Source organism: Diceros bicornis, chromosome 24 (genome assembly GCF_020826845.1).
Source record: "Diceros bicornis minor isolate mBicDic1 chromosome 24, mDicBic1.mat.cur, whole genome shotgun sequence".
NCBI classification, from domain to species: domain Eukaryota; kingdom Metazoa; phylum Chordata; class Mammalia; order Perissodactyla; family Rhinocerotidae; genus Diceros; species Diceros bicornis.
This window is the reverse complement of record NC_080763.1, coordinates 23,496,396-23,514,312: the sequence shown is the minus strand read 5'-3', so window position 1 is coordinate 23,514,312 and position 17,917 is coordinate 23,496,396. Positions and strand designations below refer to the sequence as shown.

The window sequence follows — 17,917 nt, the reverse complement described above, 5'->3', positions numbered from 1 at the left end:
GCAACCGCCCGCTCGGAGCCACTGCGCAGGCGCCCGCCACCCGCCGCTGACTTCGCTGAGGACGCTCGGCTTCGGGCGCGGAAAGATGTCGTCACGGCGGCGCGGCGCGGCGGCAGAGCCCTCCTCTTAGCAGAAGAGACTCGACTTCTTTGCTCGGCTCTTTTTTTCTCCGCCCCTAAAAGGTGGTCTTCGAAACCGGAGTTCATCCGCCTCTCTAGACAGGAAGGTTCACTGCGTGAGCGGTGTACCGGAGATGAGGCCTGGGCAGCGGCAACACTTCACGCCCCATCTCCTGCTCAACCGGGCCCAGGACAGCCAATCACAGCGAGGACAGACGGAAACGACCCAATCCTGGAGCCGAGTGAGGGCGGAGGCGGGGGACAAATTGCTCAGTGGACTCTGGCTGGAGTGCTCGTTGGGAAGCTTTATTTGCTGCTGCTGCTACCACCACACAGAATTGGAGTTCTCTCCCCCGATGTGCCTTAAAAAAGGCCAATTATTAGGGCATCGGCTTTTGGGAAAAGAAAACAGCTTTACTGCTAGATTGAGCTGCAAGGAAACAGGGGCATACGCTCTCAGATCTGTCTCCCTGATCCAGGACTTGTGGCAAAATTTGTGGGAGGAAAGGCAGTGTGATCTAAAGTGTGGAGATAGATGACTGGCCGTAAGAAGAAGTGAGGTAATTGATGATCTGCACAAGCTTAGTCAAGTTTCATGGCTCTTCATAGGACACCTGTTCACAAACTGGCAGCGTTACCATGATCTGAGGGTGGAGTTTTTAGCTCCTTGACGTCAAAAAGGTCACTTATCAAGCATTTGCGTGGGCCCAGTTGATGAATTGGTGGTCCAAGCAGCCTGAACTGGACAAGGGGTCTCAGTTCCAGAAAAACCACACTTAATTAGTCTGTTGATAAGATGGGGTCAGTTTAACTTATCCTAGAGGGCCCGTGGTTACAAATCCCCCGTTTTTGTTGTTCATTCCTCAATCTTGAGGGATATAGGGTGAAGACTGCTCTAGCTTCTTCCTGCTGATAAGGGGTGAAGGTTCTCCATCTCATTGAACCAGTCGCTGAGACTATGATGTAGGTGGCCTCCCAACGTTAGACCTACATTGTGTAAGTGAGTAACCAGGTATTTAATAAGATCCACTTCTAGAGAAACAAAAAGAAAAACAATGTTAATGGTTGGAGCAAATTATAAACCAGTTTCTGAGCCCAGGGAGGCAGCCAGTCAAGAAGATTTCTAGATGTCAACGTTGAAGCATCTTTTGCAGTTTGAAATGTCTCTGATGATGTTATCATGTGTTCATGTATCTTTCTGAGTGGCTTACACAGCAACAGGCATGAATCTGTCATAAGTTTCTATCAAGTTGTCCAGCTTCATTTTCCGGGGCTTCAGGAAAAGGGGCAGTTTCAGTTCTCAATGATTCCAAATGAAAATGATGGAAAATGTTAGTTTGGAGATTTGTAGCCAGATATTTCAGGAGACTAGAAGAATTCAGGATTCAGTCAAGTTTACAGATAGAAAATAACACCTCAAAGACAACAGAACTAGAACCTGATATCCACGAATGTGTATTATAGTTTCTGTTGAAACAATTTTTCCCTCTAAAATCACCCTTATTTTTACCAAAGATAGCCAAATTAAGACTAATTAGTTTGCAAAATAAGTCCAGTTTCAATAAACTTGGCCCAATTATTTACATAAGTATAGCAGGAATAGCAATTGATCAGATATGCTCTTTTAAATCTGCTTTGCTGGAACTTTTTATAAGGAGTCTCAGATGAAACTTTAGAGACCTCTCAAGGCTAGGAAAACCAAGCAAAGGACTTGTCATCAGACTCCACCTGCAATACCTATAGATTTGGATGAATTCATCTCTTCTCTTGAGGCTCCCCAAAATATCCTCAGGTTCCTTGCACTGGCCAGGCAAGTGACCTTCTTTACTCACCTGGTCAGGTTGCTGGGAACTCTTTAAGCAAGGTACCAGGCCAATATTTCCAAGTGGCTTTATTCCATAAAGTCAGTCTTTGTTCCTCAAAGCTGTTTGGTCATATCTGAGTCTATGCATATTTCTCTCAAATATAACATTCTAGTCAAAACCTTGGTAATATAACCAATATTTCCAATTGTGTCCTGCTATAAGGAGATCAGATTCTTACTGAACTTATGCAAATAACTATATTGCCATGAAAATGACAATACTCACTCAACATGACTTTCCATTCTGTAGGGTTCAGGTAGGGAGAAAAAAATAAATGTTTCAATTCTGCTTACAAAGATATAATTTTGCCAAATTGCTATAAGTCATAGTTCGCTTAAGAGAAAAGAGAAAAAGGTTTCCTTAAATCTGTAAAAACAAAACATTAAAGGTCAGCAATATTTCAAATGAATAGTCATAAAAATTATAACCATCTTCATCAGTTTATTCAGTGCCATGTAATCAATTCTTGATCTTAATCTTCTGTTAGAAGTTTTATGAGGCCATCAATGTCTCTAATAGAGTTCTGTAATTTCTTATCCAGCACAGTTTTATAATCTGAAAGTTTATCAGAACTAGAGCAAGTGTCAGAGTCCATTCCATGAATCTCCCTGAAGATAAAGTACATCTGCAAAAACATTGGAGTAAAACAACAACTATCTGCAAATGACAGAAGACTCAAAAAGGGAAATTGACAGAGAAACTTGGCTATTTCTGTGACATACAACACTTTAAGATAATAACTAGAATTATGGCTGACAACCAGGATGAGTCAGAATTTTATATAATTTTTTTAAAAACACTTATATTAATAAACATTCATCCACACAATATAACCTAAGAAGGTTTGTCATTTATTTGCAATGCTTCTCATGTAATTTAACATACCAAATAAGCCTAATTAGTTTAATATCTCCCTCTTTATAGAAAGAGAACAAATTCTTTGAGAAGTTCCAGGGCCCCAATGGAAATTCTCAAAGTTTGAATTTTGGTCAAGTTTGTCAAAAATATCAAAAGGTTTTAAAACACTTGGTCATATATCAAACAATACTCCCTGTGAAACAAGGCTTAGTTATCCATTTAACCCAAGTGACAACAGAAGATGTTAAAGGCAAATATACAGAGTTAAACAGAAAAAAAAAAACCCAAAATCATAAGTTCTCTTAATAGAGAGATTTCAGCCTTTTAGAACGTAGGAAATTATTTTGACAAAACATAGAATTTCTGTCTTTTAGGCAGAATTACTCAAAGGTAAAGAAAAATCTTTTATAATCTCTGTATCAAGAGCAGACTGACAGTTCAAGAAAATTATCCTTTTAAGAGAGAGAACACCAAATTCTAATTTTTTACCAGCTTACTTTTGATATTAACACTTATTCACTTAATTAAGTTTATTTTCATCTTAGCCAACTTGACCATGCACACAATTCTTTCCTCAGGATTCCTCTTCCAAAAACCTTCCATAATTTTCTTTTTACATTCAGAATGTTTCCCATGCTTTCTTTCCCTTCTAGTATTTTAGGACAAATTTATCTTTCTTAACAAACAAAAATATTTCCATTCTTTATACATTCTTTACTGAAATTATACATCTCACTTTCCTTGAATATAAAGAAAACAAGATGTTTTCCTCATCAATTTTTGGTAGTTTTAATCACATGTTAATTAGAATTTTTAAATCTTACAGACCTTAATTTTTAGTGAAAACTATGAAGTAAGCAATTATAAAGTGTCTCTTACATTAGCATTCTGTAGCTTGGCAAATTTATAAATACTTTTTATAATTTCTAGAAACATACTATTTTATAGTACAATCTTTTAATAAAATACAAGACATGTTTATTAATAGATCCAAACATCTTTTCATTTGTCTGTAATAAGAAGCCAAAAGTAGATAGACATGTTTAGCAGTAATGTTTCAGTATTTCTTCTTATTTGAAAATGACCCAGATATTCAATGAATTTTTTTTTTTTTTTGCTGAGGACAATTCACCCTGAGCTAACATCTGTGCCAGTCTTCCTCTATTTTTTGTATGTGGGTGGCCAACACAGCATGGTTGCCAACAAGTGGTGTAGGTCCATGCCTGGGAATTGAACCCAGGTTGCCGAAGCAAACCACGCCAAACTTAACCAGGAGGCCATGGGGCTAGCCCTCAATGAACTTTTTTATCATTTAATTTCACCTAGCAAAACTTCAAAGTTTCAAGTTACCAAAGAGATTTTGGAAGTTGTTTTAAATACACATGCCATAAAATATAATTATTACTAGAAGTTTATCTATGAACTTTTATATCACTTGTATCTAAGTCATTTGCTTCCAAGTTATGCTTAGATTACCCATAAAATCTTCATGAGACATTAGACAAAATTAGCTATCATTTTAAGTTATTATTTTTGCTAACCTGTTTTATAATAGAGATAACATGAGCTTATTTGACCAATAAATGTAGAATAAAGGCTGCATGTCTACAACATATCCAGTGCCGATAACTCTGAGGACATGTCCATTTCAATCAAACAAACTTAAATAAACTTTTATTTACCAAAACTTATATCATGTTAGCTTGAAATATATTTGGGCTAGTTTCTATTACATTTATATAAGTGCTTACTTTAAGCCAATTGAATAGAGCTCTTTAGAAATTATACCATTGGGGGGTAAGCTATCACACATATATAACATACATATAGACACACATACACAAAGACTCCATAGCTATTGTTTTAAAACTTCTGTCATGAACCAGGTACAGTAATATAAAGTTCACGAGTTATGAAAAAATAATTGAATCCAAACTTTGTTTTAAGCTTTTTCTCCTAATATTTTTGGAGAAGATACTCAGGATGCTAAATTTGGGGTGAGAGTGCTCTTATGGCTGTTTTTCTTTCTTTTTTGTTCAGTCTTAGGAATTGGTCATGGGCTAGATAACAGTTCCTGGAGAGGCTATAAGATTTTTGAGATAAAGGAAATGGGTAGAATCTGAACTGCCTCTGGAGCCATATTTCTAGTTTTGCAAAGAACTTTTTAAGGTCGGTTGCTCTTAATTCCTCAGAAATTGGGTTGTAACTTAAATGACATTACAGGTTGATCTACCTGTCCAACTACATCATCCCTAATTTGCTTCTTTCCCTCTGAGTTCTTAGTTTTATTTTAACTTAGGGAAGAAGCCTGGAAAGAAAATTCCTATCAGGCTCAGATTGGCTGAATTTCTGATTGTAAATTGCTAAATCCTTTCAAATATCTTGTCAGGTTTCAGCCAGGAGAAGCAGTAACTATACCTAGCTATATTGAACAGCAGTTTCCCAGAAAATCTCTCAGAGTCTCATTCACTCTGGGAGTAGATTATGCAGGTGTCTGTAAAGCCACGGCCTAATATACTTTTCCTTTAGATAAACTTTTTTTTTTTTAAAGATTTTATTTATTTATTTCCCCCCCCAAAGCCCCAGTAGATAGTTGTATGTCATAGCTGCACATCCTTCTAGTTGCTGTATGTGGGACTCGGCCTCAGCATGGCCAGAGAAGCAGTGCCTTGGTGCGCGCCCGGGATCCGAACCCGGGCCACCAGAAGCGGAGCGTGCGCACTTAACCGCCAAGCCACAGGGCCAGCCCTAGATAGCCTTTATAACTTATTTTTTTCTTTTTGCAACAAAACTTTCAATAAAGTTACTTTGGAATTTTGAAGTCTTTACTTTTAAGTGCACTTTTAAATAATCTTATCTAATCGGAACGTTCCTTTTAATGGCCAATGTAATTCCCCTGAGGCTGATGGCAGTTTGGTAGGACCCTTAGCCACAAAAAGGAGTGCAACCCACATTTCTGTCTGACAATCTCTGAGTGCAAAATGGGGTGCAGCCACATTTTGGCCGACCCTATTTTTGGGACCTCCAACCTGATGATTATTAAGCCAAGCCCTTAGGACACAAAACAAGTTTGCTAACATTCTGCAGTTGTTTTTGTTTGTTAGCTTGTTTTCGTAAATATTTACAGCTTCTGGAACCTTTAGGTTTTAGACAATTGTGCTGGAAGGTGTCGCACTTGACTCTTTAAAAAGATTTTCCTTGTTCCTCAGTTTGGAGGCTCAAAAAGAGCCCAAAATGGCCATTATAATTTTAAATTACCCCGGGTTATCGTGCCTGCTGTTTACAGTTATCCCCATGTTAGGGGGCTCTTTCCAAGGTGGCCACAACAAACAAGGTAATTTCTAAAGAGAGTTTGTAGTGCCCCGCTCGCCTCCCTGGCCCGGCGGAGCCCAGGCCCCAGGCGGAGCAGCACCACGTTCCGGCGCAAGCTGACAGACCTGGACTACCACAACCCCCCAGGCTTCAACTGCAGGGATGAAACAGAATTTAGAAACTTTGTTGTTTAGCTTGAAGACCAGAAAATCAGACACTACAAAATTGAAGACGGGGTAATTTAAGAAACATCCACAGCCGTGACTGGCCCAAGTTCTTTGAAGAGTGTCTCAGAGATGTTAACTGTCCTTTCAAGATTCAAGATCTATAAGAAGCAATTGACTGGCTTCCTGGTTTAGCTGTTAGACTTGAATTTGGAGATCATGCTGAAAAGTACAAGGACTTAGTACCTGATAATACAAAAAATGCTGATAATGCAGCTAAAAGTGCAGAGCCATTGATCAATCTGGATATAAATAATCCTGATTTTAAGGCTGGCCTAATGGCTTTGGCTAATCTTCTTCAGATCCAGCACCATGATGATTACCTGGTAATCATCATGGTATGCTCAAATGCTCAAGGCTATTTGCATTTTGGTCCAGGAGCGCATGACACAGGATGCAGTTGCTAAAGCAAATCAAACCAAAAGGGCTTGCCCGTTGCTTTAGACAAGAACATTCTTGGTTTTGACAAAGGAGATGCAGTTCTTAGCGAAGCTGCTCAGATTCTGTGATTGCTGCAAATAGAAGAGCTGAGAGAGCTACAGACAAAAATTAATGAAGCCATAGTGGCTGTTCAGGCAATTACTGCTGATGCAAAGACAGACTACAGACTGGGGAAAGTTGGAAGATGAACATTTTTAGGATTTCAGCTTCTCATCTACTTAGTACAGTTGGGAACCATGTACTCTCTGGCATGTGTTTGGAAATCAAATGTCACGTTTTGGAGGGAAGAATCCCAGAAAATTGACTATGTTCTAGAGATTTACCATCATTGCTTTTTCTTTAATAAAGTTTGGGAAACTGGAAAAATATTAAAAAATAGAGTTTGTTACAGTCACTGAGAAACTCAGTCCCCAAAACAACCAACTCAATTTAGACAAAGATTAATGCACAATACAGTTCTATACATAATACAGACCAGAATACCAGCTAGTTTGCCAAGAGTAGCTCAGAACCAGACTGCCAGGAGCTACTCAGAATCAGGGCCAGGAGCTGCTCAAAACCAGGAGTAGCTTGGAACCACTGCTAGGAGCTACTCAGGAGCCACTTCACGAGTGAGGCTTTTATCCTGCCTCTAATTCCCTTGGTTGGTTCAGGTCCAAGGTTTGGGACTCAGCCCACCAGGATTCTCCAGAATACAAGCCAAATTAATATTCTCAGGGAATCAAACCAGAGAGGCAACGTAAAGGACAGGTGCTTTCTTAAAGTTACTCACCCAGAGCCCAGAGACATCTTGATTAAGAAGCTGTTTCTTCTCCCAAATGAAAATAAATGACTTGAGGCCTGGAGCGCCACAGCAGGAAATGGGAATACCATCAGCTGAGCCTCTAACAGAAGTGTCTAGGTGGCCACTTAGGGTGACAAAAAGACCCCACACCATGCTGGGGGTTCCAGAGCCTCAGGTGGGCAGTCACAGGACCTTGTCCCTTCGTGGTCACCAAAATGTTTTACTGCACAAAATTGGGGTTCTCTGGCCCAATGTGCATTTAAAAAACCCAATTATTATAGAATCAGCTTTTGGGAAAAGAAAACATCTTTATTGCCACATTGCTATCTGCTATTCGCAAGAAGACAGGGGCACATGAGCTCAGATCTGTCTCCCTGATCCAGGGCTTGGTGCAAAATTTATGGGATGAAAGGAAGGGCGGTCTCAAGTGTGGAGATAGAGAATTGGAGGTAAAGAGAAGTCAGGTAATTGATGATCTGCGCAAGTGTAGTCAAACTTCACGGCTCTTCCTAGGACGCATGTTCACAAAATGGACACGGTTACCATGATCTGAGGGCAGAGTTTTTAGCTCTTTGACGTCAAAAAGGTCACTGATTGACCTTTGCACAGGCCCAGTTGATGGGCTGGTGGTCCCAACTGGCCCAAATTGGACAAGGGTGTCTCAGTTCCTGAAAAACCACTCTTAATTACTCTGTTGATAAGATGGGGTCAGTTGAACTGGTCCTAGAGGGCCCCTGGTTACACTGCTGAGTTGGGGGTTCTGGTCACCAGGTAAGGACAATGTGGGGGAGAAGAGGGATGTAGGGGTGTGTGTGGCATCTGATTGAGAAGTTCCGGAGAGTATGGGAAAATGGAGGTGGGATGGAAGGAAGATACCTGGAAGGCAACCTTTTGAGGGAAAAGGGGTTTGAGAGACCATGAGAAGGGAGAGCTAGGAAGATGAAGGCTTGGTAGGTTCGGGGAATGAGTGAATGGATGAACGAATGAGCAGCCATTGTGAGCATAGCACGGTGCAAGGAACCTTCACTTTTCTCATGTAATTATTTTTCATCTCCATTTTGCAGGTGAGGAAACCTAGGGTGTAAAGTGTAACTTACTTGCCCAGGGTCACACAGCTACTAAATGGTAGGATCAGGAGAGGAATCTCTCTCTCCTGACTCTAGTCTTAACACCACACCTTTGCTGGGCTGGGCCAGGGCAAAATTTGAGAATAGATGTCGGATATTCTAGGAGGCCCTCAAGCTTTAGGGAAATGGTGTTGAGGGATTGGAAGAGCAGTTCAGAAGAGTGCTCAGGTTCTGCCTTCATCAGCTATGTGTTGGGATTTCTAAGACCTTCTCTGAAATGGACATAAGTTCTGTCAAAGAGGGGGCCATCCATGGAGCTTTTCTGACCCTGGGAGGAAAGAGCCTGAGTCTCCTATTGAGGGAGGGCGAGAAATTAAGGAGGATGGAGGGATCCTGGCCCATGCTGCACCTGCCAGTAGAGCCCTGTTCTCTGTGGATTTAGACAAAGTCCACTTTTGTGATCTACCGTCCCTGAGGGTGTCATCTATTCACCCATCCTCCTCTAGAGCTCATTTTTGTTTGCTTTTTGATGCTTCTCACTGTCTAGAGCCATTGCTGACTTTAATATCTGTTTCAGCTGGTAGTGTAGGACCCTCCTGAGACTCTTGCCGCCACAGTGACAAAGGAGGCCTGATGGTTTATCACCACTTCAGGCCCAAGAAGTTAACCCAAAACAGATAAACTGTGGGCCAAAAGGACATAATGAAGTTGGGAAGAAGTAATTCCATTATTAGATTCTTTATCTGCATCGGTTTTATTGAAATCAAGCTGATTGAAATCAATGCTCACCAAGGCTTGATCTAAGCTTGTATTTTTTTAAAACAAAAAGTACATAATATAGTTGTATCTTCTACACAACTTGAAGACAGAAGTGGATATGGTCTGCTTGTCTTCATCAAAAATGGAAACTTCATCAAAGTATTCTCAGTGAGGGCCGGCCCCGTGGCTTAGCGGTTGGGTGCACGCGCTCTGCTGCTGGCGGCCCGGGTTCAGATCCCGGGTGCGCACCGACACACCGCTTCTCCGGCCATGCTGAGGCCGCGTCCCACGTACAGCAGCTAGAGGGATGTGCATCTATGACATGCGACTATCTACTGGGGCTTTGGGGGAAAAATAAATTAAAAAAAAAAAAGTATTCTCAGTGAGGCAGTATTGCAATACAGAGTCCAACAGACCATGTATCTCAGCTGTGGCATATATTAGCTGTGTAACCTCAAACAAATCAGTTAACCTCTCTGTGCGAACCCTCATCTGTAAAAAGTAAATATTAATAGTGCCTACCTACCTTGTTTAAGGATTAAATGAGATAATATGTTAGGTGATTGCACTGCATGGCACACACGAGTGCCCAATAACTGTAAGCTATTATCATTTCTCTTGCAACCCAACACCAACATTGCAGTTTCCTTCTCCATGTAATTTTCTTACTAGTTCTCAAGTCACAGCAGTTTATTTATTTTTAACTTTTAGATTGTTCTTCTAGTTTATGGAGCATGGTGTACCTGAGAACCAGAGTAGAGAAGAGCCGAGGATGTAAATATGGGCCTCACACCATAGGTTCCACTCAAATGCATAAGGCTTCTCTGTGCTTGGAAGGATCTGTCGTCAGTAGCCAGGAAGGTATCTGTTAGCAGATTTGAGCCACTTGCATTACAAAGGAATGGCGTGACAAACCAGGCTACAAATAAAGATAGAAGAGGACTGACTCCAGCCAAGAGAAAAAGTTCTGATTTAGGCTAGTATTTTGGAGAAATTGCTTAGACAAAAATAAGTCCTGTGCCACTTGTTACAGAGTATACTGTTGGTTCACTACTATTAGTGTGACTAAATATTAAGACCAGTTTCTGTAAGTCTTGCACGGAAGTCCATGTGTTATTTTATAGTAATATTTGTACAACTCCTTTGCTTCTGTTCCCTTTCTTCTCTCCATTTTTTCCACTGCTGCTGTCATTTCCACCCACTGCATTATTTAGCCTTTTCACCCTGGGTAAACTTCAGCACATTTTGGTTTAAGGTAAATATTCACATATTCAGTGTGCTAACCTTGTGAGGTAAGGGAAGTGTGTCAAGATCACTGGGGGTGGAAGATCCTAGGGGACTTGGAGAGGAATTTATGAAGTGATTGATCAAGTAAGGTCAGTACAGCCCTCATGAGTGGGGCACAGGTTAACTACGGAGGTGAGAGAGCTTATGGTTGCAGTAGACTAACCATCTGTTGTCTCATGTCCTCTGCCTTTGTTTCCAAGGCAAAAAGCCCTGTCTGGTGTGAGGGGAGCCATGAGCCGTTTCCTGAATGTGTTGCGAAGCTGGCTGGTTATGGTCTCCATCATAGCCATGGGGAACACGTTACAGAGCTTCCGAGACCACACCTTTCTCTATGAAAAGCTCTACACCGGCAAGCCAGACCTCGGTAAGAAACTGAAGAAATGCATCCTTTGTGCAAGTGGCCTAAATTGTGGTTCCCAGACCCAGCTGTACATCAGAATAACCTAGAAGACTTACCAACAAACAAAGCACAGATGCCCATTTCCCTCTCCCAACCTATCTATTGAAACTTTGACCCCCTGGGTGGGGCCCTGGGTGCTGTTTTTTAAAAACCTCCCATGTGATTCTGATGCTGCCTACTCTAGCCTTTGGCAGCCACTGGAATAAAGACTGTGGAGAGCACTTGGCCCCTTTCCCCCTGGCTTCTCTGAGTACCCTCCCTTTCATACATTTCACACTGCCCTAGGCAATTAGTCTCTACAGAAACCATTACACACACAAGTGAGGAAATAGAGGTCCTTGGTGACTCTGTGAGGCCCCGCTGGAAAGCCATGAGGAAGCTCTGCATGTTATCTAGCCCTCTTCAGAAATCAGGTCACGGCCCACGTGGTTATATTCCATGTTGCAGATGGAGAGTTCCTAACCCAAGGTCTTCCCAAACCGTGACCTGGGCCCTGAGAAGGTACCCAAATCCCTCCAAGTTGGTCTCCCAGAGTGAAGCTCCCGAAGGCCCACGGTGGCCTTTCCCAGCTTCCTGAGCCTCTGCTGAGGGCATCTTCACGTTTCAGCTCACACTCCCTTGCGTTGCTGCGGGGGGTCGTTTGAGCTGCAGCACCACCTCACAGCGCTGACGAGTCCATGTCACATTTACAGCTAACCCAGATTCAGGCTCTGACCTAGCTCATTTTCCGCAACATCTGTGTATAAAATGAAACTAAGTAGGCTACGGCTCATTTTGAACAAAGCTCAAATACAACAGGAGTCAAGAACCTGGAAAGCTGGGCAGGACAATTCCACTTTTTCACCCTCAAACGCTGCCCTCGGGTGGTGCAGGAACCCTGTATAGATTCACGGGATTTTAGGTTATCCGCTCTGGCCCTTTGAACTCAAGCTCAGACAGAAAAGCCCAGGGGTCATGTGACTAGCTGAAGGGCATGTAGCTGAGCAAAACAACTGTGTGTGTGTGTGTGTGTGTGTGTGTGTGTGTGTGTGTGTCTGTCTGTCTGTCTGTCTGTCTCCAGCCCAGAGTAGAGACTGCCTCCTCCCTCGTGATCTGGGGGCTGTCAGGGTTCTCTGCTGGTCATAGCTGTGCTCAGGAGCATCCCGTAGAATTTCACCTGATGCCTAATCTCCTTAGGGTTGGTGAAATAGTCTTTCATATCTCACTAAGTAGAGAAATTTCTTCAGTCTTTTCATCAGAAAAGCTATCAAATTGGTTTATAAAGAATGTAGCTCTCCAGGGCTAACTGCTAGATATTTGGTTGGCAGGTAGAATTTTTTCTCACCTTACTACCATCTAAAGGTCTTCAGGGTTGTGAAATTGGTATCTCTGTCTAGTTTTCCAAAAGCTGGAAAATCCTTAAAGCCCAAGTGAACATTAATAGACGTTTCCATTTTCAGTCTTGTCCCTTGAAATTTCTTTCCTTTGCTTGATAGACTAGCACAGGAAGTGTCTTTGCTTTCACTATTTTGACATTCCTGACCACTGGATGGCTTAGATCAACGGCTGTACATTACAATCACACAGGGAGAGAGTTTTAGAAAATACTTATGCCCAGGGCCCACCTCCAGAGTATGATTTAATTAGTCTGGTACACAGGTCTTGGTAATTTTATAAAAATTCTTCAGTCGATTCTAATAAATGCCCAGGCTCAAAAACCACTGTTAACAGTGGAATATGATCCATACTTTCAGAACAAGATATTTAATACAGCAGTGTCAGAACGAAGCCACCAAGAGCAGGGTGGCCTCAGAAAACACCAATGAAATGGTGCTTTGTTCCACTACCACGTGCACAGGAAATCAGTCTGGATTGGGCTCTGTTCAAATAATATAGATCCGGATTCAGGAGAAGACCCGGGGACTTAGGTCTCTTAACGACCAGATGTGGGCATCTAGATAGTTCCCAATATTTCTGAGATCGCCCCTCATCAGTTTTGGAAGTCTACTAATCTCCTAGGCATCTTGTATTGACAGACCACTCTGCAACATTCCTCCAAACCTGTCCTGATCCAGACTTGCTGGGCTTTCTCAACACCCGAGTGGCTTCCAGGGCAGAAGCTTAAACTACTACATCCAGGAGTTATTGCCTAAGTGGGCTCTTTGTTGGGTTTCTATTCTGGGGACTCCCCCAGCCAACTGTAGACATCTGAAGAGGAGCTGAGCAGTTCTCATTCTGGAATTCCTTCCATTCCTTCTAGTTTCCATGTGCAGCACCAGCACCTCTTTCCACTCTGCCCAGCCAGAGGGAGTTCAGGCTCAGCTCCCTGCCTCCCATGACCCACCAGTGATGTGGGAGGAGTTTGGAAAGAGCCCTACTCCTCCCCTTCTCAACAGTCTTACTTTTTTTTTTTTTTTTGTGAGGAGATCAGCCCTGTGCTAACATCTGCCAATCCTCCTCTTTTTTTTTTTTTTGCTGAGGAAGACTGGCCCTGGGCTAACATCTGTGCCCATCTTCCTCCACTTTATATGGGACACCACCACAGCATGGCTTGCCAAGCAGTGCGTCGGTGCGCGCCCGGGATCCGAAACTGTGAACCCTGGGCCACCGCAGCGGAGCGCGCACTTAACCGCTTGTGCCACAGGGCTGGCCCCTCAACAGTCTTACTTTTATCTGCTACATAGTGAATGGCCTCCAAGCTCGGACCTTTGGGATCTGGACGCTGCTCTTATCAGTGATTCGCTGCATCTGTGCACATCGACATCCACAACAAGACGTATGTAAGGGAAGGAAGAGCTTTAGCAACTTTCTGTTGGAAATCAGGTGCTAAGCATACTCACTGTGGTCCTCCCCTTGGAGACCTGTTAATTTTGACACATTAGCCTAGAATGTGGTTAATAAAAGGTTAATAGGTTCCATTCCTTCCAGGCCTAAAAACATAGTAGACCTAATGGTTCTTTAAAGTTTGACAATTCTTCGGAACTGACATAGCAAAGTAGTAGTGTGGTGATCCAGTGGCCTGCATCATATCCCTCTACTTCGTTACTGAGGAATCAGCCTTTCTTCTACTGAAGGAGTAGAGTGGCGTGCTCTTTTTAGAGCAGCCACCCACACATACCTTATTCTCACATTCCTCCTCAATAAGCAGGAATGACCAGAAATCACGATCCTGAAAAAACCAGCCCAGAAGTAACATGTTTTACGCTTAAGCAGACTCAGTCAGTGAAGGTGACAGAGAACCAGGGACCCCTGTATTCTGCCTCTCTAGGTACTCAAGGAGACCAGTGTGGAGCAACCGCAGGCAGTCTAGCTTCCTCTAGGGAATGCTGTAACTGGTGGGGCCACTGGAGGGGGCTCGAGCTCTCTTCCCAGCAACAGTCATCACCACAGTGAAGTGGAATGTTCTCTCAGGTCACTGAATGAGGCCACCAATGCCAACTTCACACTAAAACATATTTTTCTGTCTTACCCAAACTCTCAGCATCTGGGGAAGAGAGGAGGTAACGGTACTGACCCCTCTGATTATGCCGGATGCTTTCATCCACAGGACCTTGATTAAGTCTCCTCCTAGGAGTCCTGGGAGGTAGTGATTTTCCTTCCAGGTTTGCAGATCTACGTATTAGAGACCCAATTAATTAATTTATTTTTGTGAGGATGTTAGCCCTCAGCTAACATCCATGCTAATCCTCCTCTTTTTTGCTGAGGAAGACTGGCTCTGAGCTAACATCTATTGCCAATCCTCCTCCTTTTTTTCTCCCCAAAGCCCCAGTAGATAGTTGTATGTCATAGTTGCACATCCTTCTAGTTGCTGTATGTGGGACGCGGCCTCAGCATGGCCGGAGAAGCGGTGCGTGGGTGTGCGCCCGGGATCCGAACCCGGGCCGCCAGCAGCAGAGCACGCGCACTTAACCGCTAAGCCACGGGGCCGGCCGCAGAGACCCAATTAATTTAAACCGAGGAAGACTGACTCCAGTGGGATTTGAAGCAGTGCTATTAGCCCTGCGATCTCTCCAACTTTATTTTTAAAATACTTTTCTCTTTTGAACTTGAAAACTGTGGTTTATTTGTTCTAGACTGGCACGTATTTTAGGAAGCAGTGTGGTTTAGTGGAAACAGCCTGGAGCCTGAAAATGAAAACTAGAAAATGGGCTCTGGTCTCAGTTCTGTTGGTAACGAGCTTTGTAGCAACAAGTTCATTATAGACCTTCTCTGCATATCGGTCTCTGCATGTATGAAGTGAGACTAGTGTATCTGTCCTCCTCTCAGAGTGACAGGGAGGGAGTGAGGATTGACTACTCATTTGAAAGACTTTTACCATGATGAAGAAGGGCTGATAGGGATCAGCGGTACATCTTTGTGTGTGTGTGTGTGAGAAAGATTAGCCCTGAGCTAACATCCATGCTAATCCTCCTCTTTTTGCTGAGGAAGACCGGCTCTGAGCTAACATCTATTGCCAATACTCCTCCTTTTTTCCCCCCAAAGCCCCAGTAGATAGTTGTATGTCATAGTTGCACATCCTTCTAGTTGCTAAATGTGGGATGCAGCCTCAGCATGGCCGGAGAAGAGGTGCGTGGGTGCGCACCTGGGATCCGAACCCGGGCCGCCAGTAGCGGAGCGTGCACACTTAACTGCTAAGCCACGGGGCTGGCCCGGGGTATATCTTTTGTTTACTGTGCTTTTGCAGTGAGCAAAGACAGCTCAGACTTACTTTTACCCCTATTACCCATTCATTTTCCTTTCTCCCAACACAGGACAGCTGCAGAGGCTGACTTCTGTTTCTAGCTTTATTTAGCCTGGGCCTTTGGTTCATGCACTTCTGCTGTGCACACTCATTCGATTCTCTCCCTAACTGGAAACTCAAAATCAACTCCCATACATACATATTTACTAAATGTGTAAAAACATGCACAGCAAGGACAAAAATCAAATTTGACACACTGGTTCCTTCTAGAGTATAGAAGAAGAATGGGATCAAGATGGGATAAAGACACATAGGATGCTTTACCTAATACCTGTAATATTTTAGTTTTTAGAAAAAAGTATCTGAAGCAAAAACGTCAAAACACTCAGATTTGGTGGAGCAGGTATAGGTTGCATAGGGGTTAATTACAATATTCTCTTATCTATAATTTTTGTATGTTTCAAGTATTTCATAATTCGTAAAATTTCATAATTAAAAGAAAGATATCATCAGTCCAGGCGGTTGATCACCCTGTAACCTGTCTCTTCCCCACCTCTTTATCAAAGCCGAGGAACAAGTTCTCCTCCTGTGAGGTTGTCACTGTGTCCTCCACCTCACCATTGTCCTAGGCTGAGACACAGATTAACCAGCCCACATTGCGAGAGCATCTGAAAGGCCCAGAGAGGTCCTTGCTGCTCATCCCCCGTTCAGGCCCTGCATTCTGTGGCATCCATGACAGGAGCACTGACCAGCCCCTGGTCAAACATCTGCCGGGTGGGCTTCGACTACAGAGGCAAGCCAGTTTGAGTAAGAATATGTAAGCGTGACTGATCCCAAATCATCTACACTGCCTGGGACTGCCATCGTCCAGACTCAGCTTTGCTGTAGCTGGCTTCACCACCTTGCTAAGACTTGGAGATCATTCTGGAAGCCGGGACCATTCTCCTCTCAGTTTAGCCATTGAAACCTTCAGTTCTGCCCCAGTAGAGAATAAACTGATGTGATCAAGCGGCCAGGTCTTTCTCAGGACCAAGTCTCTTTTCCTTCCACCATAGTCGCTGCCTGGGTTTTTCTCTGTGTGTATCCAGTCTGACGGCTCCTTTTCCGAAGCACTGAGCACGCAGGCCCTTCAGTTCCCATTTCTGTCTGCTCCCTTGCAGGCTCTACCACCTCACGCTCTGGACCTTCCTCCTCGCCCTGGGGCACTTCCTCTCCGAGGTGTTTGTATATGGGACCGCGGCTCCCACAATTGGCATCCTGGCACCCCTGATGGTGGCAAGTAAGCCTCCAACCACCCTAGACCCCCCACAGGAACTGGCCCAGCCCTAGAGCCGGGGCCGGAGAGCAGACCCACAAGGGTTTAAGAAAGCGCTGTGTTCACGTCTGTTCTCTGTTCTCTGTATTCAAGGTTTCTCAATCCTGGGAATGCTAGTTGGGCTCCGGTACCTGGAAGTAGAACCAGTATCCAGACAGAAGAAGAGAAACTGAGGCCAGCCCTACCACCTCCAAGACTTCGTCTTCCACCTTCGCTGTCCTGTGCCTTCATCCTCTCTGCTCTTTAATTTCTTCTCTGCTCTATCATCAACTGCCTTACCCATGTCTAGCCTTTTACTTTTGGAGTTTCTTTACATTAAAAATTTTTTAACATATAACATGTATGTACAATGTAAAGAATCATTTTAAAGTGAATACGCTGTACCTCCATCCAGATCAAGAAATTGCCAGCACCTCCAAAGCCCACTGTGTGCCCTTCCCCCACCTCCACCTCTTCCAGGATCACTTTTCCAGCCTTCTGCCTTTTTCCTTTTATTTTCAATCCTTGATGTGACTTGTGTGGTGGGAACACGTGAACTGTGAAACTTAAAGCTGCTGTCTCACACAGAGCAGATGACTCCAAGGTCTGCTTTCAGAGGTCGTCCACCCACGTTGGGCTCTTCTCTGCTGCTGCACCCAAGACTCTGAACCATCCGAGGGACAGGCAATTCTTCTGAGAGGGGCTCCTCTGTGAGTGAGCGTGGCTCACATCCTTGTATCTACATGTGGATCAGGGTTGGAAGAGTCGGAGCTGTTTTAGACCTTCTGTTCAGCTGTGTTTGTGTAACAAATTTTGTGATAAATAGAAAAACTCTCTGTTCTGATCA

General features: G+C 43.5%; 1 protein-coding gene and 1 pseudogene across 1 annotated transcript; both read left to right on the top strand.

Moving 5' to 3' along the window:
- The first annotated feature begins 4,034 nt into the window (after positions 1 to 4,034).
- LOC131420725 (RNA transcription, translation and transport factor protein-like) lies at positions 4,035 to 7,045 on the top strand (annotated as a pseudogene).
- Positions 7,046 to 8,503: 1,458 nt separating this feature from the next.
- On the top strand, positions 8,504 to 17,917 carry LOC131420957 (ergosterol biosynthetic protein 28 homolog). The gene is given in 6 exon segments (XM_058567415.1): positions 8,504 to 8,553; positions 10,917 to 11,080; positions 13,780 to 13,850; positions 13,852 to 13,871; positions 16,937 to 17,055; positions 17,185 to 17,917. Coding segments are annotated over 6 exon segments (465 nt in total). The 5' UTR covers positions 8,504 to 8,542; the 3' UTR covers positions 17,265 to 17,917.